Source organism: Macaca fascicularis, chromosome X (assembly GCF_037993035.2).
Source record: "Macaca fascicularis isolate 582-1 chromosome X, T2T-MFA8v1.1".
Taxonomy (NCBI): domain Eukaryota; kingdom Metazoa; phylum Chordata; class Mammalia; order Primates; family Cercopithecidae; genus Macaca; species Macaca fascicularis.
Genome location: NC_088395.1, coordinates 126,712,799 through 126,735,930, shown reverse-complemented (window position 1 = coordinate 126,735,930; position 23,132 = coordinate 126,712,799). Strand labels below are relative to the sequence as shown.

Sequence of the window (23,132 nt, the reverse complement as noted above, 5' to 3'; positions counted from 1 at the left end):
GGGAAGTAGAAGAATGAACTTTAGTTTGAGAATTGCTGAGTTTGAGGTGAGAGATATTGAGTAAAAGTGGTCCCTGTGTAGTTAGAGTTGGGGACCAAGAAGTGGAAAGAATTGTACTCCCAGGTATAAAGGCTGTGAAGGGAATGGAACAGAGTGTGCCAGAACCCTCGGGGTGTTTCTGAGCTCTTGTTTACAGGCCACCAGGTATACTATCTTGAATTTGATTTCAAGTGATACATTTGAACCACAACCTCTACCTTCTGTTTCATAAAACGTCAGTTCTCACACCCCAAGACACATTGATGCTATCCCTATTATACATGGTCTTCTTCCTGTTATTCTAATATCTTTGGAAAGAAAACGATTAATACATTTGAGGCTTTTCTTGGTTATTTTCAATACTTTTGAATGCTTTGAATACAAGGAGAATAATATACTAAAGCTAGAGACCTTAAACAAGACCAAGAAAGACTGAATATAAAAAGCAAACCTCCAGTTCATTAAAATTGTAAGTTGGAGCTCTTGGCTCCACGGCAGGGAGCCTTGGATCAGTAAGTGTGACAGCTCCCTTCCGTATTGTACTTAGAAAAGAATGATCATAAAACCTACTTAGGCCTCACAAGGTCTTTTTGAGCCTTAGCCAATGCATTTAGTCACTGTCAGTAACCACAAGCTTTAGTATAATATTCTGGCTTGCAAAGCAGCCAGGTCTCCAGAGCATGACGATAGGCTCTTGTATACGACTTGAATGCTGTTGCCGAGGCATACCTTCTTGATATTCATCTTAGCACTTTTCTCTAGTCTATAGCATGTCCGTACCTGTAGATGACAGTGGATTGCTCAGATATTATTAAAGAGTATGCAAGTATCTTAACAGGAAACAGCTTACTCTTTGGGTAATGTGTGATACAGTGAAGAAAATCCCTTAAATGGTTGCTCAATATTTATGCTGCTGGCATGTGTGCTGGAATATTTTTTCACCTCTGAATTCGTATTTTGAGTCCTTGGGCTCTTCAGTTTAATAGGTAATGTTTCTGTGTTTAAGTGTAGAAGATCAATCATGTTAGCTGAAAAGTCCCAAGGCTTTTCTGTCTCTGTAATATTTCTCTGCCTAAAGAGGTAGCAGGTTGAAAATTTAGGAAGTAACTCTGTGTCAAAAAATTCATCAGCCTTTCTAATCAATTAGATTTTAAAGTGAAACAAAGTGATAAACTTTGCATTTATAAGAATTCATGTTTTTCTTACGGATTTAACAGCCCTTTGCAACTCTGCTTCCTTGGTTACATGATACTCGGAAAGAATATCTGATCACATCAGAATAAAATCGTTTGAGAAGACATCCATGTGTCATAGGTTATGTAGCTTGCAACAGGATTTAAAGCAACAAGATGATAGAATCTATCATTATTTTTGCAGAGAATGTTTCACCAGCTGGTTTGAGAGGAGTTTTACACCCCTACCAGGCTTTCTCTTACCTCATTTACCTCAAAAATCACAAGTCCTAACAGGCAAACTGTAATAGCCTAAAACAAAACTAGTAAGGTATAAATGCATGTGGAAATGATTATTTGAAGGCAAAAGGCAAATAAATGTCACCAGTCTGAGCCATTACCTAAGCATCCTAGGTCTAGTAACCATTCTTTTGGTAAGGGATAATGCCAACTTTTTATCAATAGGATTCTGTTAAAAATACAAAGAAAAACAGTCAGCAGGATACTATATATATACACATACATATATATACATATGTATGCATATACATATATATGTATGTGTATATATATAGTATCCTGCTGACTGCATGTATATATATGTGTGTATATATGTATGTGTATATATATAGTATCCTGCTGACTGCTGACATATATGTATGTGTATACAGAGATATACTTTTGTTTCATTTTAGAGCTGGTTGAACTTCAGTGGTGGATAGAGCTTGTTTTTAATTTATATGTATTTTTGTAGTACAATTTTAAAATCTTATTTTTTAAAATAAATCCAGGAGCTGTGCAGTCTTACGCATTGGAACTTAATTTGACAGATTCAGGAAAAGCCACTTGCCTTTATGCAAAATGGCAGATGAATTTCACAGTACGCTATGAAACTACAAATAAAACTTATGTAAGTATATATTTTAATTTTTCTTTGAGTTTTATAGTAGGAATTTAATTGACTTTTTAAATCCTTTAGATACATGTATACAAATGAAATTCCACATTGACTGACTTAATGCTTAAACTCTGGGAGTTTTTTTAAGCATATACACTCGGAAGTTATTCTGTTTAGTGTTAGAATGAATATTTCTTCTGATTCATTGGTTCTTGGGAGTTTTTGCAGGACTTGATTAAGGGCAAATGATCTGAAGATGACTATATGGTGTTCAGGTCTAACTATTTCTGTAAAGTGTTTAAAATGTACTAGCACCAAAGCTTGCCCTTTTAAAAAATAGCTTCCCTTCTGGGCGTGGTGTCTCATGCCTGTGATCCCAGCATTTTGGAAGGCCAAAGCAGGAGGATTGCTTGAGCCCAGCCTTGGCAACATAGTGAGACCTCATCTCTACCTAGAAAAAATTTTAAAAATTAGCCAGGCATGGTGGCATATACATGTAGCTCCAGCCACTTGCCAGGTCGAGGGGGGAAGATCGCTTGAGCCCAGGAAGTTGAGTCTGCAGTGAGCGATGGTTGTGCTACTGCACTCCAGCCTGGGCAACAGAGCGAGACTCTAGCTCAAAAAAAAAAAAATGCTTACTTAGGTTGGTACAAAAGTAATTGCCATTAAAGGAACAAACCACAATTACTTTTGCACCAACCTAAGTAAGCGATTCTTTTTGGCACAAACTGCAATTACTTTTGCACCAACCTAACACTAAAATCTCCCCCTTTTTGGTGTCTCCTCTTAATCCCTTTGCCTTCTTATTTTCTTTTTGTTAAGGTCATGACTAGTTACAACCTAATTTTTTTAAAAATCAGTTTAAGAACAGCAGCTCAAGCCAGTTTTCCTTTTCTTTTTAGACATACATGAATTTATCCAGAGGAGTGGTATGTAGCTGAAGAATCAGGGACTGGTTTACACAGCAAACCAGGCAAAGGGCAACCTGGCCACGGAGAATGTATGATTTAGGCTGAAGTGGCATGCCCTGCATAAATGGTTGGTGCTACTTGCTCCCTGTTTGTTTCTCACCCCCAAATTTCTATTTCTTTTAGAAAACTGTAACCATTTCAGACCGTGGCACTGTGACATATAATGGAAGCATTTGTGGGGATGATCAGAATGGTCCCAAAATAGCAGTGCAGTTTGGACCTGGCTTTTCCTGGATTGCGAATTTTAGCAAGGCGGCATCTACTTATTCAATTGACAGCATCTCATTTTCCTACAACACTGGTGATAACACAACATTTCCTGATGCTGAAGATAAAGGTAACCTTAAGAATGGATGTGTGTTATGTTCTCTTGCTTTTTATTAATGATAATGTAAACAATTTAAAAATTGTTATGAATGTCTGTCTTCCTAACTAGCATGGAAACTTCATGTCTTTATACCCCTCCCACCGACCCCATGCGTAGCACATATGCCGCCATCCAACACACTGATGATATTTGCTGTCATTGCTTGAGTGACTTACTGTATACCAGGTATTACCCTAAGTGTGTCACCTGCAGCATCTCACTTAATTCTTAACAGCAACCTTGGGAAGTAGATGTTGTTTCATTTTTACAGGTAAAGGAAATGAGACTTGATAAGATTAAATGACTTCCAAACATCTCACAATCTAGTAAGTGGGTGAGCTGGTGCTTGAAGCAGTCTGTTGACCTGCAGAAGTTGTATACTTAACTCTTATTGATTTCATTCAGTAGTGGGCACGAAACAAAGGTTTGATGAATGAGAAAATGCTTTACTAATAGCTACTTTATTTTCAAGATGGGGAGTCTCACTATGTTGCCTAGGCTGGTTTCGAACTCCTGGGTTCAAACGATCCTCATGCCTCACAGCCTCCTGAATAGCTGGGACTACAGGCATGCACCACTGCACCTGGCTACTAGTAGCTATTTTAAATGTGTACAAGTTAAGTAACTTGAGATTAGGAGAAATGCCTCTTGTTCAAATCTTTTTATCCTTTAGGTTGGATTTTGATTGAAAAGCAAATGATGATTAGTTAAAGGTATAGTAGTCCCTCATTACACTCAGGGGGTATCATTCTAAGACCTCCAGTAGATTCCTAAAACTGCAGTTAGTACGGAACCCTATACAGGAAATGCTATGTTTTTTTGATCTGATAACCAAGATGGCTACTAAGTGACTAAATGGATGGATAGTGTAGACAATGTTGATATACTGGATAAAGGCATGATTCATGTTCCTGGTTGGGCAGAGTGGGACAGCAAGAGATTTCATCATGCTACTCAGAACGGCGTACATTTTAAAACATGAATTGATTACTTTTGGAATTCTCCACTGAATATTTTCAGAGCTCAATTGACCATGGGTAACTGAAACCAGGGAAAGCAAAAACTGGATAAGGGGAGACTAAAGTCAACATTTGCTATTATTTTAAGACAATTTCAGGTCAAAATGAACTTGGGAAGGCATCGGCAATTAGGCCATTCTAGTAATTCCCAGAACTGAAATGCATGTTAAAATATTTTGAAGATATAGAGTGTAGAGGTTTTATTTTATTTTATTTTTTTGAGCTGGAATCTCACTCTGTCACCCAGGCTGGAGTGCAGTGGTCTGATCTCAGCCCACTGCAACCTCTGCCTCAAGCAATTTTCCTGCCTCAGCCTCCTGAGTAACTGGGATTACAGGTGTGTGCCACCACACCCGGCTAATCTTTTTTAGTAGAAAGGGGGTTTTGCCATATTGGCCAGGATGGTCTCGAAATCCTGACCTCATGATCCACCCACCTCAGCCTCCCAAAGTGCTGGGATTACAGGCGTGAGCCACTGTACCTGGTCGAGATTTTAATTTTGTTAGGGATGTAATTCTCTTCTTTCTCCCCCTGCCCGTTGAGACTGAGTTAATGTGGTATTTGTAGTAGCTTAGCTCTTCACACAGATAGTGTTTCATTTTGACCCCAGAAACACAGGTAGATGGGCTTTAGTTGCCTAGACCTGGGGATTAATAACTCATTTGGACTTATGGATATCAAAAGATCATATTTGAAAGAACCAAAGTAAATAAGCTCATGTAAAACTTGGGAGGTATTGCAGAATGAGACTTGGAGATCAAATCCTAGTGTTCTTTTCACTAATCTCTTAGTTTGAGAGTATAACTAAAGCAAATGGTTATTGCCTATCTTATTAGTTTATCTTTGTACCCTGTTTTACCTTTCAGAGCTAGTATAAGATTTGCCCCTCACTTTCAAGTAGCCTAAGAATGAGCTGGGGAGACAAAGCTAAATGCTATTCCTGAGTGACATGGAAAAATTGGAAAACATTGAGCTCAGTCTGATTTTGTTGTTGTTGTTGTTTGCGTTTTTGTTTGAGGGAGTAGAGGGTTCATAAATCTCTTCTGACAATGTGAGGAAAACTTTAGACTCCCTCTGAAAAAAGAAAAAGTACACAGTAAACTTTGCATATGGAACATAGTCCCTGAACCCATATGTAGATCCCTGTGGTTAAGAGTGCCTGATTTAGGTCGAGCATGGTGGCTCATGCCTGTAATCCCAGTACTTTGGGAGGCCGAGGCAGACTGTTCACTTGAGCCAGGGAGTTCAAGACCAGCCTGGGCAACATAGTAAGACTTCGTCTCTACAAAAAAAAAAAAGACTGGCTGATTTAAAAGTGTTCCCACAAGTGGTCCTGATTAGGAGGAGTGATAAAGGAAGGCTTAGTGTGTGTTAGAGTAGTGAGAAAGCTTGGTAGAGAAGTAGGACCTGAGCTGAAACTCAGCTGATGGTAGAATTTGAATAAGTGGAGGATTTTGAGCAGGATGTTTCCAGCAGGGGGAAGCATAGCATATGCGGCAGTAATTGGAGAGCTGCCTGATTAAATCAGAGGCTGTGTGTAGCAGAAGGAAAATAAAGTTGGTTAAATGCAGTGGGCCTAAATTATAGGGACCTTGGAAGCCAAGGAAAGACATTTAGCTTCAGGGGGTAGGCACTGGGGAATCATTTTAGGTTTTTAAAGCAAGAAAATGATATAACAAAAGCAGAGACAGTAGCTTATAAAGAATATTCTGCAGGATTGGTTGAGAAGTGAGGAGACTGCAGGCAGAGATTCCGGCTTAAGAAGCTGTTATAGTAATCAAGGGCTGATGTAATAAATGCCTGGACTATGGGGGCAGCAGTTGTTAGCAGTTATTAGGAGGAGGTGTTTAATCTGACATATTTGGATAGAAAAACTATGGACCCTGAAATGTTAACACTTCTCTCTTTCCCCCTTTATTTAAAACAAAGGGAGGATTACTTTTTAAATTACTACCTTCTGTGTAATAATATTTGAAACTATTGGGAATGCTAAATGGCTTCCTGAAATGGACTATTGATAATTGTTTTTGATATAGTTCAGTGTTTCAAGAATACTAATTTATGGCCGGGCGTGGTGGCTCACACCTATAATCCTAGCACTTTAGGAGGCTGAGGCTTGTGGGTCATTTGAGGTCAGGAGATCGAGACCAGCCTGGCCAACATGGTGAAACCCTGTCTCTACTAAAAATACAAAAATTAGCCAGGTGGTAGTGGCGCGTGCCTGTAATCCCAGCTACTTGGGAAGCTAAGGCAGGAGAATTGCTCGAACCCAGGAGGCGGAGGTTGTGGTGAGCCAAGATTGTGCTACTGCACTCCAGCCTAGGCGACAGAGGGAGACCCTGTCCCCTACTCCTCCCCCCAAAAATACTAATTTAGGCCAGGTGCAGTGACTCATGCCTGTAATCCCAACACTTAGGAAGGCCAGGCAGATCGCTTGAGCTCAGGAGTGTGAGACCAGCCTGGGCAACATAGTGACACTCTGTCTCAAAAAATAACAATAAAAAACCACTAATTTATTTTTAGGCATCTGATAATTGAAGTAACATTGAAGTTGCTTTATTCTTTTTAAAAATTTTTTCATGATTAAAATATAGAAATGTACTTGCCAGGTGTGTTGCTGGCTCATGCCTGTAATCCCAGCACTTTGGGAGGCCGAGGCAGGCAGATCACCTGAGGTCAGAAGTTCGAGACCAACATGGCAAAACCACATCTCTACTAAAAATACGAAAATTAGCTGGGCGTGGTGGCGTGTGCCTGTAATTCCAGCTACTTGGGAGGTTGAGGCATCGGTTGAACCTAGGAGGTGGAGGTTGCAGTGAGCTCAGATCATGCCACTGCACTCCGGCCTGGGCAACAGAGCAAGACTCCATCTCAAAAAAAAAATTATATATATAAGTTACATATATAATAAGGGTTTCTTAAAAGGCCCTACATATATATACACAAATATTCTATATATATAAAGATTATATATGTATACAGAGAATAATATAGCAGACCCATATGTACCCATTATCCAGAATTCATAAATGCTGTTTTTTTAATGTCTGTGTCACTGTTTGATTAAAAAGATAAAACGTTGACGATACAGTTTATATTTCCTTTGTCTTCACTCCCCAGACCCATTTTCCTCCTTGCCTGCTAAGAGGCAAACACTTTCACGAATTTGGGGTATAACCTTCCTGTCTTTATGTTTGTTTTTCACTACATAAGTACATGTTCATAAACAATACATAATTTAAAAAAGCTATTCATAGTATAACTCCAATATGTCTGCAAGTTGTCTTTTCACTCATTTGTTTTTGAAGTCGGTCTATATACAGCCAGTTCACGTATCTATTCATTTTTGTTAATGGTGAGAAGCAATTCTGGGAAAAATGTTCTAGTTCATTGTTTTTTGTTTGTTTGTTTGTTGTTGTTTTTGTTTTTTTTAAATTCCTATGGCCATTAGGGGGTGCCAAGGCAGCATTATATGGCTGCTTGCTACATGATGGAGAGGCACAGAAGGTGGCATATATTAAGGACCTTGGATACTTTTCCTTTCTTGCTACTTCTCCAAAAGAAGCCAAACCACTTAGGTGACCATCATCTTTTGAAGTTTCACTATATGCAGGCTAATAAAAACTATACGAAATGGCTGTAACTTACTGCTTTCATATTCTGAAGATTCCCTGAAATTGAATCATCTTTAAATTTAATCCAGGAAGAGGTTCTATAAGCTCATTGGAGTTAATATAACTTACTTGGGACTAGTAAAACGAAAATAAGGATTTACTATACAAATCCATGATTAATCCATCTCTCTTGCTTCCTTAGTTACAGTCACTAAGTCCTGTTGATTCTACCATAGATAAGTGTTTTCAGTTTGGCTTCTTTGCTCTCTTTCTGCTGCCCCACACCATCTTAGTTTAGGCAACCCTCCCTTACCCTTCACCTTAACCAGACCATCACCCTCTGGTTTCCCTCTTAAGTGGCTTCCCTGAAAAGTTTTCCCCCATGCCTATCCCCTACAAATTTGCTATCTTCCTTAAAATAAATTATGTATGTGTCATTTCCTGCTTTAAAAACGGAAGCTAGCCCTCCACTGCTAAAAAGAAAAGCCCAAACTGGCCTTAGGTCATAGAAGATGCTTCAAAGTATATTACTTGCAACTTGTCTTTCCTTCTCAACCCCCATTTATTTTTCTTTTTTTTCTTTTTTCTTTTTTTTTTTTTTCTTTTTTGTCTTGAGACAAGAGTTCTGCTCTTGTCATCCAGGCTGTAGTGCAATGGGCGATCTCGGCTCACTGCAACCTCCACCTCCTGGGTTCAAGTGATTCTCCTGCCTTAGCCTCCCAAGTAACTGGGATTACAGGTGCCTGCCACCACGCCCAGCTAATTATTGTCTTTTTAGTAGAGACAAGGTTTCACCATGCCCACCGTGCCCAGCCCCTAACCCCCATTTCTTCTTCCCCCTTACTCCTTATCCACAGTGAACTGGTCATGCCCTTGAGCATGCTATACCCTTTGTCACTTTAGGCCTGGGGTAGGGCAGGCAGAGAGAAGAAGAAAGCCTATACAAATATATTTACATTATCATTTTTCTCCTACCTTCTTGGAAATAGCCATTGTTAATCTTGTTTTATAGGAATTATTACTGTTGATGAACTTTTGGCCATCAAAATTCCATTGAATGACCTTTTTAGATGCAATAGTTTATCAACTTTGGAAAAGAATGATGTTGTCCAGAACTATTGGGATGTTCTTGTACAAGCTTTTGTCCAAAATGGCACAGTGAGCACAAATGGTGAGTACTTAAAGTATATATTTCTCTACTTGGATCCTAATTTAAGAGTAGAGTATACCAGGTAGCCTTCATTGAAGTCATTATCTGAAAGCATTTATGTATTAAGGTTTATTCATAGCTTCTACTAGGCTATAAAGTTTTTGTAAATAATAGCAATTCGTATTATTGTGGAACTTACAATTTAAAGTTTTTGATGTACAAGTTGTGGAATAGTCTTTAAAAAGACACTAGCTATACTGTTCTCAGCTGATAAAACCTAATCATTTTTTGAACAGCTCCTCGGATAGCTTGATTATCAGCTTTTTTTTTTTTTTAGCAGTTCCAAGACCAAAGCTTAGAAATCAGATGCATGTTCTAATCTTGAATTTTTAAAGTTGATTTTGTAATTTTTATATAGCTTTTTGGAAAGGTAATAATTTCTCATTCACCAGTGCTGGAAAACTACTGACACTTCCTAAGAAGAGGTTGAAATGCCTATGATTTACCATAAGGCTAATGCAAATAAATGGTTCATTTGTATTTAAGTCCTTTGATGATTTCTAAGCTTTTTTCTGGTAAACAGTATCCTTCCTTATGGTGGTTGTATGTGGGAATAAAGAACCAAAAAATTTAAGACTTAAATCTCTGAATTTCATATCAGGCAGGCAAAGTTCTTTGGGAATAAAAAGATTTAAGGGTCTGAAAAAGATGAGTATGTGGCCATGTGTGAGCTGATAAAGCATATGGATGTGTCCTGAGTTTGTCTGCTGTGTCATAACTCATATAGATAGTCTGTATATGAAGCAGCAGTTTAAGAACCTCTGCCTAATTTAGTTTCACATATACTAACAAGATACTCTCTTCCCCTAATATAACCCTTTTGGACTTCTATTATGAGAAATTTTTTTGGTTTTCCCTGGCCTTATGAATTAAGAAAATGTCCACTTTGGTTTCTTTTGTCCCTTTTTGCTTGTTTTAGAGTTCCTGTGTGATGAAGACAAAACTTCAACAGTGGCACCCACCATACACACCACTGTGCCATCTCCTACTACAACACCTACTCCAAAGGAAAAGCCAGAAGCTGGAACCTATTCCGTTAATAATGGCAATGAAACTTGTCTGCTGGCTACCATGGGGCTGCAGCTGAACATCACTCAGGATAAGGTATAGGCGTCTATTTTTATTAATACATCCTTTTTGTATTTCATTTCAAATATTCCATATCCTACCTTCAGCCCAAAGGTAGTAGAATGGTTCAGTTTTTTGTTTTGTTTTGTTTTGTTTTTTTGAGACAGAGTCTCGCCCTGTCGCCCAGGCTGGAGTGCAGTGGCATGATCTTGGCTCACTGCAACCTCCACCTCCAGGGTTTAAGCGATTCTCCTGTCTCAGCCTCCTGAGTAGCTGGGATTACAGGCGTGCACTGCCACGCAAAACTAATTTTTTTGTATTTTTAGTAGAGATGGGGTTTTACCATGCTGGCCAGGCTGGTCTTGAACTCTTGACCTTAAGTGATCCACCCGCCTCGGCCTCCCAAAGTGCTGGAATTACAGGCATGAGCTACCACACCTGGCCTGATTAAGTTTTAAATGGAGATTTTATATTGGCTTGTTGAACTTTGATTAGTTAGGAGTTACTATAGCCATGAAGTGTTAATGTCACTTTCAGGTGTTGTGTTGGCCGGCAGAAAACCTAGCAGTTTAAAGTACTCTTTGGGGTTTAGATTCTATTTGCCATCAGTGGATCAGAGTACAAACAATTGGCCTTTATTTCGGTCAGTTTAAAATATAACTTCTTCACACTTTGATCTGAAATGCAGTGTAGGTTGGCGTACAGGAATGGCACAGCTATCCGTCTCTCCAGCTATTTGATGACTCGGATAGTGTAGATGTGCTCAAGTACATGATGGCACTTCTAGTTGCAATGTTCCACTGAGGCTATAGAGGGAGGGAGTGCCAAGGAACAAATCCGATTTCCAGGATCCTGTGACTTAAACAAGCGAGACAGATGGCTCTTGTGCTCCATAAAAATGTGTGTTTTCATTTGGCTCATTATTGTAGAAGCTTTCCTCTTGTTTTTTTTTTTTTAAGTCATCTGAGTCATAGCTTGAGGACCCACGCCAACTTTGTTTGAAAGTTAAGACACCATGAATTTAAGTATCCAGACAAAAGATTTTTTGTTCTACGCTGCAGTTGGTTTTGGTAGCATATAAGGCTTTGCTGGCCACTTTTATAGCTAACCTGTACCTTTTCCCTTTTTTCTTCTCTTGAAGGTTGCTTCAGTTATTAACATCAACCCCAATACAACTCACTCCACAGGCAGCTGCCGTTCTCACACTGCTCTACTTAGGCTGAATAGCAGCACCATTAAGTATCTTGACTTTGTCTTTGCTGTGGTGAGTAACAGATTTTTCTAAAGTTAGGTTCATTCTCTTAGAAACACATCTGAAAGTCTAAATAATTGCATGGGCAGAGGGGGATATTTAGCTTTATTTTCCAGTTCTACAGTACTCAATTATAAAGTGTAGTCCATTCATCCCTCAGAGTCTGTGCAATGATCTGTGGACTGGACTCTTGCATTAATGTTCACCAAGAGTGGCCATTTTGCCATTATACAGACTCTAGGGTAGGAGCAAGAATTAACCCACATCAAAAAAACACAATTGTCTAATCTATCCATATATAAGTAATTTCCATGATAATTTTTTCTCTGTTATTAGGTGATGCTCATGTTTTTCTATGATACTATTTTAAGCCATTTGGAGGCTATATTATTTGTAATAGTGTCAGTAATAAAAATAGGTAACATCTATTGAGTACTATGTACAAAGCTCTTTGTAAGTGTGTATATGAATTCATTAAATCAGGACAATTTATAATGGCAGCATTCAGGTTTTTGTTGTTGATCAAGAGCTGAAACCTAAACAGAAGGTTTTGGGTTAAACATACCTGTTCTACTTCTTGCTAGCATAAATTAATCATTGGGGACCTTTATTTCCACCTTCTCAGAAGCAATTATTATTCCCATAATTTCTTTGAGGGGATGTATGTGTGAACATGTTGTGGCAAATGAGACTGGTGGAATAGAAGATAGCTATAAGTGAGGGAAAATGTTGAACCACCAACTATTCTCAAACTAAAAATATTGTATAATTAGATAAAAATCAATTCTGCTTTTAAATCAGATTACTGTGTTTGGGGATGGGGAAATAATCTCAACATCTGATATATAAAAAGTAGGTATGTTGTTATTTCATATGTGAACTTGGTATTTTGAATCTAAAGCACATTTTTCTCTTTAGAATATATGCCGAGTAATTGAGGATTACATTAAATGCTTACATTTTGGAAAGGTTTACGAAAATCTTCCTTTTTCCAGCATTCAAATAATTCCTCTGTTAAGTACCATGTGACCGGTGAATTACTATTGAAAATGTCTAATTAAACTTGTCCTCTCCATTATGGTAAAAGCAAGCCTCAGGCACATTCTCTTTTAAAGTTACCTCATAGGGGCTGTGGTCAATAAGAACGAGAAAAGTAGTATTTTGGGTTTATTCCCTTTCAAGTGATTGAGTTTGATCTTTCTAGCTGTGGTAGACTCCTAAAAGGAACGTGATTTCTCTTGACTCTTATATGGCAATGTTTAGTATTTAAGAACTACAATATTTAAGTTACCCAGCAGGCTATTTTAAAATGTAATCCAAAATAGTGACATTTTAATCATGCTACAGGCACTCTGAAAAATCAGAGATACCTGCAATGTCCCCAGAGTTCAGTGGGACCCATTATTGCCTTCAACCCTGTCATGATAGATGCTCCTTAGGAGAATTTATAGAACTTGAGTGCGTTATGTGCAGGCTGCTTTGGTGGGTTATGAGGAAGAAAGCCAGTATTCTTAAAGTGCCCACAGTTTAGTCGTAATGGGAGAAATCTACAAATAATTACCATTTTTGTGAAAGGCCTACATGCCATGACAAGGCTTTTGAACTCGATTCTGTGGGCAGTAGAGTACTGTGGAAGGTGTATATGAAATGGGATGAGTGCCAGACCAGAGAATAGTACAAAGTGCTGCAGGAGAATGGAGGAGGGAGAGGTTAATTCTGGATGGAGGAGAGTCAGGAAGGTTTAATGGCAGAGATGGCATTTGAGCTGGGCCTTTGAGGATGGGTCAGATTTGTATATAGGGAGATAAGGAGAGTAAGTGGGAAAGTACAGGTTATCCCTGGATAAAGGGCATAATCAAGACCAGCTGGGAGAATGAGGAGTGTTATATGTTTAGTGAAAGTATGGAAAAGTCGTTGGGACAAATTGTGGAGTCTTGAGTGCCAAGCCAAGATGTAGCCTAAGTAGAGGAGGGATGTGATGAAGGTGTGAAGTCCTCCTGTATGCTTCCTCCTGAAATTTCTCTCAAGTCTGTCCCCTAGCTTTTAATCCCCATTGCCTTTGCTCTGGGTCCAGTCCACATTACCTCTTGCCTGGACCATTCAAACAGCTCCTGCCTGATTGCTCCTCTTCCTCACCTTCTCTAATGTTCTACATCAACGTAACCTTCCTAAAGTACATCTCTCCATCAATGTTTCTCTCTTTCTTCCCCTCCCCTCCCCTCCCCTCCCCGGACTCTCGCTCTGTTGCCCAGGCTGGAATGCAGTGGCAAGATCTTGGCTCACTGCAACCTCCGCCTCCTGGATTCAAGTGATTGTCCTGCCTCAGCTTCCCGAATAGCTGGGACTACAGGCACCTGCCACCACGCCTGGCTGATTTTTTTGTATTTTTAATAGAGATGGGGTTTCACCATGTTAGCCAGGATGGTCTCGATCTCCTGACCTTGTGATCTGCCCACCTCACAGTGTTTCTCTTTTGCCAACAAAGTAACATCTAAAGTCCATGGCTGGGTAGTTCAAGCCCTCTTTTCTCCCATGCAATGCAGCCTGCATTTTCAGCCTTCACTCCCTCTTTATGAACCTTATGTTTCCTTCAGTTCCTTCAGGGTGCTTCCCTCACCCTGTCCTCTATGCACTTCTTGTGAGGTAAGAGAACATAGTAATAATAATTACATAGACTCTGCAGCCATACTTTTTGAATTTAAATCCCAACTCACTGACTACTAACCATGTAGGTTTGGCGGAAGTTACCTAACATGTCTGTGCTTCGATTATTCCCAAAATGGGGATGATAACAGCACTTATTGCATAGGAGTGTTGTAATTACTCAGGGAAGCATCATATGTAAAGTTTTAAGAACAGTGCTGGGCACTTAGTAAGTGCTCAAATGCTAGCATAAAAATTTGAGATTATGCTTATTTTCTAACTACTGTTATTTATGCTGTTGCTCTCTCGAATACCCCTTTTCCTGCTTGTTTCCTAAGAGAATCCTGCCCGGTTCAAAATGCCCCATCACTAAGCTGGCATTACTTTTTCTCCTCCCTTAGTTGGAAGTGATTTCTCTCCTATTTTCATGACTTCTTACTTTCTTTTTTGTAATATGGTTATTTATGTGTTTACCTTGCCTTCCCTGGCATATTGCTAACAGGGTGAAGACGGGATCGAAGTGTGGTTCATTTTGGTAGCTCCTGCCGTACTCGCACTCTGAAATTATTAGAATGACTGGCTGATCAGATGAGTACTTCAGAAAGATAATAACAGTAAAAAGGAAAGATTAGGGCTGGAGGGGCTGAAAGGCAGGGAGCCCACTTAAGAGGCTGCTATGATCCAGGCTGGAGGTGGTGAGGTCTCAGCAAGTGACGGGAGGAATAAAATTGAGGCCATAAATCTTCAAGTGTCTGAAGACTACAAGTGTCACATGACTACACCTGTGCTCCAAAAGTTGGAAAGAATATACAGAGGAAAGGGGTTTCTGTCAGATTATGAGTTCTCTTTTACTTACTTACAGTTTGTTCTACAGCATGGTTTCTTCTTCTGTGTAATAGTGTTAGATTGCTTTTCTTCTGTGGATATTAGCTGTATCTGTTATCTGTAGACAGCTGTGATATGTTGATTAACTGGAAGCTCTTTTTCAAACAGAAAAATGAAAACCGATTTTATCTGAAGGAAGTGAACGTCAGCATGTATTTGGTTAATGGCTCCGGTAAGCGAAGCATTGGCCTGGGGAAAAAGACTGTGGGTTACCCTGAAGGATTAGAAATTACAGTGGTCTTATTACCAAATTGCGCCTTATTTAATGAAACAGAAGATGCTATGTAAAAAGTGTGCCTTGATCATACCTTAAAATCAGTAACTTAGAACTATGATGTTCTGTCTTTTTCTGTATCCCATCTTTTCAAAGTATGGTAGATAATAATTAAGGATGTAACTGATTTTTAGACTATAGAAACATCTATAGAAAGGTAAGGGAACCTAGTGATTGTAAGAATTGCTTTTTGTGGGTTGATCTTGTCCCCCAGGCTCCCATGCTTCACTGAAAAACCCTGAGGACTGTTCCTTTTTTTTTTTTTTTTTTTTTTCTTTTTTTTTGAGACAGGGTCTCACTCTGTGCCCAGGCTAGACTGCAGGGGCGTGACCACAGCTCAATCCCAGGTTCAAGCCAACCACCCACCTTAGCCTCCCAAGTAGCTGGGACTACAGCTGTGCACCATCATGCCCAGTTAATTTTTTTTCTTTTTTTTTTTTTGGTTTTTTGTATTTTTTGTAGAGACAGGGTTTCGCCATGTTTCCCAGGCTGGTCTTGATCTCCTGGACTCACGTGATCTGCCACCTTGGCTTCCCAAAGTGCTGGAATTACAGGCGTGAGCCACTGTGCCTGGCCAACTTTCCCATTTTTGATGTTGATAGGATAAGAAGTTACTAACCTGTTTCTTTTCTTTGAAGTTTTCAGCATTGCAAATAACAATCTCAGCTACTGGGATGCCCCCCTGGGAAGTTCTTATATGTGCAACAAAGAGCAGACTGTTTCAGTGTCTGGAGCATTTCAGATAAATACCTTTGATCTAAGGGTTCAGCCTTTCAATGTGACACAAGGAAAGTATTCTACAGGTAAGAATCAAGCAAACTTCATTAATAATTTATGTTCTTATGTTGACTGATAGGTGGCTTTTCCTTTGAATCACAGACATTTAAACGTTGAAATAGAGGAATATGAATTCATCAGAGGTCTCATAGCCTTGAGCAAATTGTACACCTCTATATTTGGCTCATCATTTTGCTCAACCGAGATGTTTTTGTGAACTTAAAATCATTGGCAAAAAAGTTCTTAAAGCTAAAAACTGATAGAAGCTTTAAGTGAGCTTTATTTGAGGTATGGGTTTTAGTTTGTAGAGAAGATGGCACTTGGGAGCGGCAGCTTTGAGCATGTTGCATCTGCTTCCTGAGGCCGTCTTCTCACTGGAAACATTTTCATACCTGAATGAAAGCAGTTTGGTCTGATTTTGTTAAGACAAAAGATAAAAGAGTGGTAGCAAAACCTCAAATATCATGAACTATGTTTTTACAAGCCAAAACGATCTGGAGAGTTTTCAAAGCATGTGCCAGTGTGAATGAGGCTTTTTGAAGATCACTCAGGGCTAATGGTAGTATTTATTAGATTTTTAATGAAACCCTTGTTTGATGGGTTCATTATAATGTGTTCATACGAATATGAAAGACATATTTGGCATTATAAGATTAAAATTTGCATGAAGAAAAAAAGCACGTAAAATTCCTTAATTGACTTGTCCTTTTAAGCCCATTACCTAAAATTGGGGGTTTGTGGATCACAACTCTGTTGAGCAGAGCTATTCCAGTCATCCACATACTTTTCAACCATTAATTCTATGGTTTGGAAGGAAATGTGGAAGCTGTGTTTAGAAGCGAATATACTGTGAGCCAGTCGACTGCTTTTGCAGTGGTGTTGAATACCTAGTCTGACTTGGTTAGGCCACAATAAATTGGGCTCTCCACCCTACCATTCTTGTGGTTAAAGACGTTAGTTACACTTTAAAAATATTTTCAAGTATTCATTTTCCCTTTTGCCTGTTTTGCTTATGCACTTCAATTATTTTGATCCTTTACTAGCTTTATTTTTGGACTTTTTATTTGGCTCCCCTTCATTACTCCCCTAATTTTAAGATCAGATTTGTGTTTACAGTTTAAAATCATTTGCAGTATTAGTATCATCACTTCAAGACGGTTTATCTAGTCAACTGTAATAGAGATGAGCTATGCTCTTTCTCTCACTTTGAAACTTTGGTTTTTATGTACGTAGAATTAAAAATATCACCCAAAGAGATATACAACATTTAATACTGATATTGAATGTATAATCTATTCGTGGAACTAGGTTCTTGGCTGTGGGTACCTATAAATACAACACATAGGTAATATTTGACTGTAAGGGAAAGAAATAGAATTGCAATAAGGCAGAAGAGTGTTGATTGGATTTTACTGGATCAGACCACTTTCTAGAAATAGAAAAAAATAGCCCCTTTAGGCTGCCAACCCTGACCAGATAAGAAATGCAGTAAGCACACTCAAATTAGTAAGAGGTCCCAGTTTCTTGACTTTGCAGCCACTAAAATTGTATGTTCTAAGTCATGATCTGCAAACTTTAAAGTTCCGAACAGTAAGTGTTTTAGGCTTTGGGGCCATATGGTCTCTGTCACAACTATTCAACTCTGCTATTGTAGTACGAAAACAGCAACACATAAACAGATGATGGGCTGGGTTCCAATAAAACCTTATTTATGGACACTGGAATTTGAATTTTATATGCTCTCATGAGTCACAAAATATTTTTTTCAACCGTTTAAAAATGTAAAAGCCCTTTTTAGCTCTTGGACCAGATTTGGCCCATGGGCTACAGCTTGCTGACCCCTGACTCTAAAGGGACTCCAGAGCCAGCCTGGCTATTCTCATCACATGATACCTTCCTGATCCTGTTTCTACTTTCCCAAAAGACATTCATGCTACCACTGAGCGGCTAATCTGGCTATGTAAAAGTGGGCTAGATTAGCTCCCTTAATTTGTGATAAAGTAATACTCCTATTTTGGAAAGGACTTGGAATATAAACAAACATATACGTGTGTGTATATATGTATATGCAAACATATATATCATATATATAATGTGTGCATTATATATCATGTATATAATTGCATTATATATCATGTATATAATGTGTGCATTATATATATCATGTATATAATGTGTTCATTATATATCATGTGTAATGTGTGTATTATATATATCATGATATATATATTATGATATGAGCTGTGTTTATAGATGTAAATGAATATGCATGTATTCATATATATGAATATCTACATATATACACGTAAACAAATGAAAGAACAAAGTCTTAGAATTTTAATTCTAGAACAGTTCTCCATTTTCTATAGCTTTATCATAAAAATATACCTGTCTTAGTTACTTGAAGTTGATCTTGTAAGAACATTTCTGACTTTTAAATCAACATCTTTTACTTTAGGACATTCTTTTGTGATTATACTCATTATTTGTTACACACTTTTTCTCACCTACAGCCCAAGAGTGTTCGCTGGATGATGACACCATTCTAATCCCAATTATAGTTGGTGCTGGTCTTTCAGGCTTGATTATCGTTATAGTGATTGCTTACGTAATTGGCAGAAGAAAAAGTTATGCTGGATATCAGACTCTGTAACACTAATCAATACGTGATCTCTGTTACAAAAGAAAAAAGCAAGTACAAGTTCCAACATGCAATACTGGTCAATTTAAGGTATATTTAGTTGCAGTCCGGCTCTTTAGAATGGGTGGTGTGGGGGATTTCAAACTTAAACAAAAAACTATCAACTACAAATTAGTTGCCTGACTTTGGTTTCTCCAACCAAGCAATTTAAAACTTATTTTTACAGCAAAAGATGTGCAAAATCACTGAATTATAGGTTCTGTTTTACTGTCTTGAATTAGTATTTCAGTGTTTTCATTTTAGACATTTAGACTAAAAATACACAGTTTAGAAAAAACAATTTTTGAAAAAGAGATTTTTTTTTTCCCTGCATGTAGTTGAGTTGGAACAACATGTTCTACAGTGGATTTGTACTTGCTCCTTTTGCTCTTTTTTTTGTGATTTTTGTTTGCAGGTTAACTTAGCTACTTTGGCATTGCTGCATATTTGACCTATGAGAGATATACTGGTAGATTTGAACAGGGGCTGGTATTATGATGTTCTTAGCAATAAATGCTTTTCTAATGCTTTTTGAATATATTTGTATTTATGTGGCTGCAATGACAAAAGATACAAAAGCTTTTTAAAATTTAGAGTAGGTATTAATCTTATTGTTTAATCCTTTTTTAAAAAAACTGGATATTTCAATCTTTTAAATTGCAAGATACAAGACTATTCCAACAGGGCATTTCAATCCATTTTTTAGGTGCTTTAGAGATAATTGCTTGCCAGTGCCAATTGAGGGCATTAGTACTTTGTGCTCATAAATTGGCCTCTGTATGCAGTACTAAAATTAATGCAGATTTCTCTTTAGCCTTCCAATATTTCTTGTTGGTAGTGATGTATTTTATTATTTTCTTTTTCTTAAGAAATGCCAGTGTGTCCTAGAACCTAGATAACGAAGTGCACTTACACTTATAAAATAACTTGCATCTAGGCTGGGCGTGGCAGCTCATGCCTGTAATCCCAGCACTTTGGGAGGCCGAGGCGGGTGGATCACTTGAGGCTAGGAGTTTGAGACCAGCCTGGCCAACATGGTGAAACCTCGTCTCTGTTAAAAATACAAAAAATTAGCTGGGCGTTGTGGCAGGTGCCTGTAATCCCAGCTACTCGGAAGGCTGAGGCAGGAGAATTGCTTGAACTCGGGAGGCAGAGGTTGCGGTGAGCTGAGATCGCACCATTGCGCTTCAGCCTGGGCAACAAAAGCAAAACTCCGTCTCAAAAAAAAAGGCGAAAAAACAAAAACAAACAAACAAAAAAAAACTTGCATCTAACCCAAAAGTCTTGGTCTTCTCTTAATCCATTAAAAAGTTGTTCTTTGTTTCCAGCTTGCATTGATTGCTACAACAGTACTAATTTGGCTTTCACATTTAAATGGTTCTGTGCTAATCAAAACTTTCATTGTTATTATTCGTTATGGTAGAATCATTATTAATTCATGTGCTTTGTGTTCAGTTTTGTGCTCTGAGAGATGCACCAATTGTCAAATTACCATGCACCACCTAATGTTTATAGGAGAAAGCAAAATACATCAGCTTGATAATTAACACATCAAATATTTCTTGCTGCTTCTGGGAGAACTTCTTTGGTGTGTGTTGGAATGGCAGAGCAAATATTAAAATTGTTAATATGCAGCCATATATGGAAGGTTCTTTTGGTTTTTTGTTTTTTTGTGGTTTTTTGGTGGGGAAATTATGTGCCTCCCATTCACTAGAAAATGAGAAAATGTTTGGGTTCCAAAGTATTGATATTGAATGGATCAATACACACAGACATATATATATATATATATATATGCGCACACATATATAGGCAGTTGCATGCTAGCATGTGTATTTTTATAACAATATAACTGAGTTATATTGGAATTACAAATATTTTCTGTCACTTAAATTTGCCCTTTATTTAGCCTGAAAACCTTTGTGGCTCAAGATCAGATTCCTGACTAACCCCTGTCTTAGAGCTACAGCGAGCTGCATTACCAGCTTAAAACACTTCTTAAAGATTAAATATAGATGTGATTTTTCAAAATCATATTTTATTTAAACTGCGTTTTAGTGTAAAATTGTTAACCTCATAAGATGGATAATGCGTATAAGAATGTAGGCCTTAACTATTTCACATGAGTCAAAACAAAGCAGCTTTAAAAAAATAGTTGGAAGCACAAGTGTGTGGCACTGACTGAATGCTGTTAATATTTCTAAAAGTTTCTACATTCAGATTATATGCCTGATTCATAGTAAAATACCTCTAATAAACACTGTTTTATAGAAAACCTGACTTCAGTGAATATTTTTGTATTTTACACGGGCCAGTTTATACACTGCTATTTACACTATTATTTCCTATAGCTACGTGTTCTTTGTACCTTTTGTAGTTTTATTTGTATTACTGGATTCATACCTTGATGGTAACCCTCTATTTGGTTTTGGGTGTTTTTCATGTTTTAGCATTTGTGTAAAGAAACTGGTCCATGTAAATACTTTCCATGTTTTCTTCCTCAAATGTTTAAACCACTAGTTGATGTATGGTATCTTTAGATATTTGCCTGTCTGTTTACTCAAAGTTGCTTCTAAAACAATAAAGATTCTTTTATTTCTTAAGGCAATTTGCTCACATTTTTTCCCGTTGGTTAAAGTCAAGATTTTGTATGCTACATAATGGCAATTTCTTTCAAATGGAAAAACTTTGGAAATGTTTAGAAGTAGAACTAAATTATTTGCAAAATGTTCTGATGTTCTGTCTGTATATTACTATCTGGATGAATGGTCCCATACATAAGCCTCGACTGATGGTAGGCAGGCTACAGAATAAAATTCACTTGGGAAGCGTTTTATAAAATATAAAAATAGATTCCAGGCTCCATCCCTAGAGGATTTAACGTAGTAGGTCTAATGAGGAGAGAGAGAGAGAGAGAGAGAGAGTGTGTGTGTGTGTGCGTGCGTGTGCGTGTGTGTGTGTAAGCTCCCCTGCTGAACCTGATGCATAGTCAGTTAGGGAACCAGTGATCTAGAATAGTTATTTCATCATAAAAGCTTCAGAGTATCTCTCTGTACATTTTTCTCAATTCCTAAGTTGAGGTTGATATTTAATATCTCTACATAGTAGCTTTACATTGCAGCCATACATATTGAGCTATTGATCTGAACCAACGTAGGATTGTGTCCAGTCTCTCTCTTACTTAGATCACCCTAAAATACTTGAGCCTTCCAGTTTCCATATACGAATAGTTTCCTAGTCACCTTACTATATCACATAAGAAAACTTAGCAATATAGGTGGTAACTTTTCTCTGAATTACCCAGTTAAGCCATGTGGACGCCAGTTAGTCATCACGGCTGCAAACTCTGCAGTTAACTACCATTGTCTTTGGCCAAGTTGTTTAACTTCTAGTGTCTCAATTTCTTCATCCAGTGGGTGGGGACTTTAAAATCCTGCTACTCATTTCTTTGAATGATAATTTGAATTTCAGAGGAATGCATCTTAGTATTTCATAAATCTTAGTATTTTAGAAGGAATCTGATAGGAAGCTACTTGTTACGTATCAAGAACATACTATAAGTTCCGTGTAAAATGTACCGCTTAAGTTTCCTGCAGTCTTTCAGTAGGAATTCTTATAAGACTCGGACATTTTTAAGATTATAGTATTTCATCTGTTTATTTAGATAGATAATGTTAACTTGTCTTGGGCTCATCTTCCACCCATCTCCTTTTCTTTTACCCTGGTAGCTAACTTTCTGCGTTAATAATTACCATTTCTTGTCCTTGAAACTGGTATACATTTTCATGAATGATACTGAGTAGCTTCACGAATCTTTTCAGATGCATGTGATTTACTTAACACAGTTTGATTATAGATATAAAATGTACATAACAAATAAGATGTCACCTAAGAATGTGCTTCTTAATGTTGATTCTTCCAAAAAGAAGTTTTGATTCAATTGTTTTTTTGTTTGTTTTGTTTTGTTTGAGATGGAGTCTCGCTCTATTGCCCTGGCTGGAGTGTGTGTAGTGGTGCGATCTTAGCTCACTGCAACCTCCGCCTCCCAGGTTCAAGCAATTCTTGTGCCTCAGCCTCCCAAATAGCTGGGATTACAGACAAGTGCCACCATACCTGGCTACCTTTTGTATTTTTTTAGTAGAGATGGGGTTTTGCCATGTTGGCTAGGCTGGTCTCGAATTCCTGACCTCAAGTGATCCGCCTGCCTCGGCCTCCTGAAGTGCTGGGATTATAGGCGTGAGCCACTGTGCCTGGCCTCAATTG

The 23,132-nt window shown here is 38.1% G+C and overlaps 1 protein-coding gene across 3 annotated transcripts in view; it reads left to right on the top strand.

The window, feature by feature from the left end:
* LAMP2 (lysosomal associated membrane protein 2) overlaps positions 1 to 23,132 on the top strand; it is a 42,066-nt gene that overhangs the window by 10,366 nt on the left and 8,568 nt on the right. For 2 of the 3 annotated variants that reach the window (XM_005594485.5, XM_005594486.5), the window contains exons 2-8: positions 2,003 to 2,121; positions 3,204 to 3,417; positions 9,093 to 9,251; positions 10,210 to 10,394; positions 11,500 to 11,622; positions 15,247 to 15,310; positions 16,051 to 16,215. In XM_005594485.5, the coding sequence (XP_005594542.1) occupies positions 2,003 to 2,121; positions 3,204 to 3,417; positions 9,093 to 9,251; positions 10,210 to 10,394; positions 11,500 to 11,622; positions 15,247 to 15,310; positions 16,051 to 16,215 (1,029 nt within the window). Of the gene's footprint in view, positions 1 to 2,002; positions 2,122 to 3,203; positions 3,418 to 9,092; positions 9,252 to 10,209; positions 10,395 to 11,499; positions 11,623 to 15,246; positions 15,311 to 16,050; positions 16,216 to 18,702; positions 21,478 to 23,132 lie in introns of those variants that run through there. The other variant, XM_005594487.5, reaches the window with a different exon arrangement.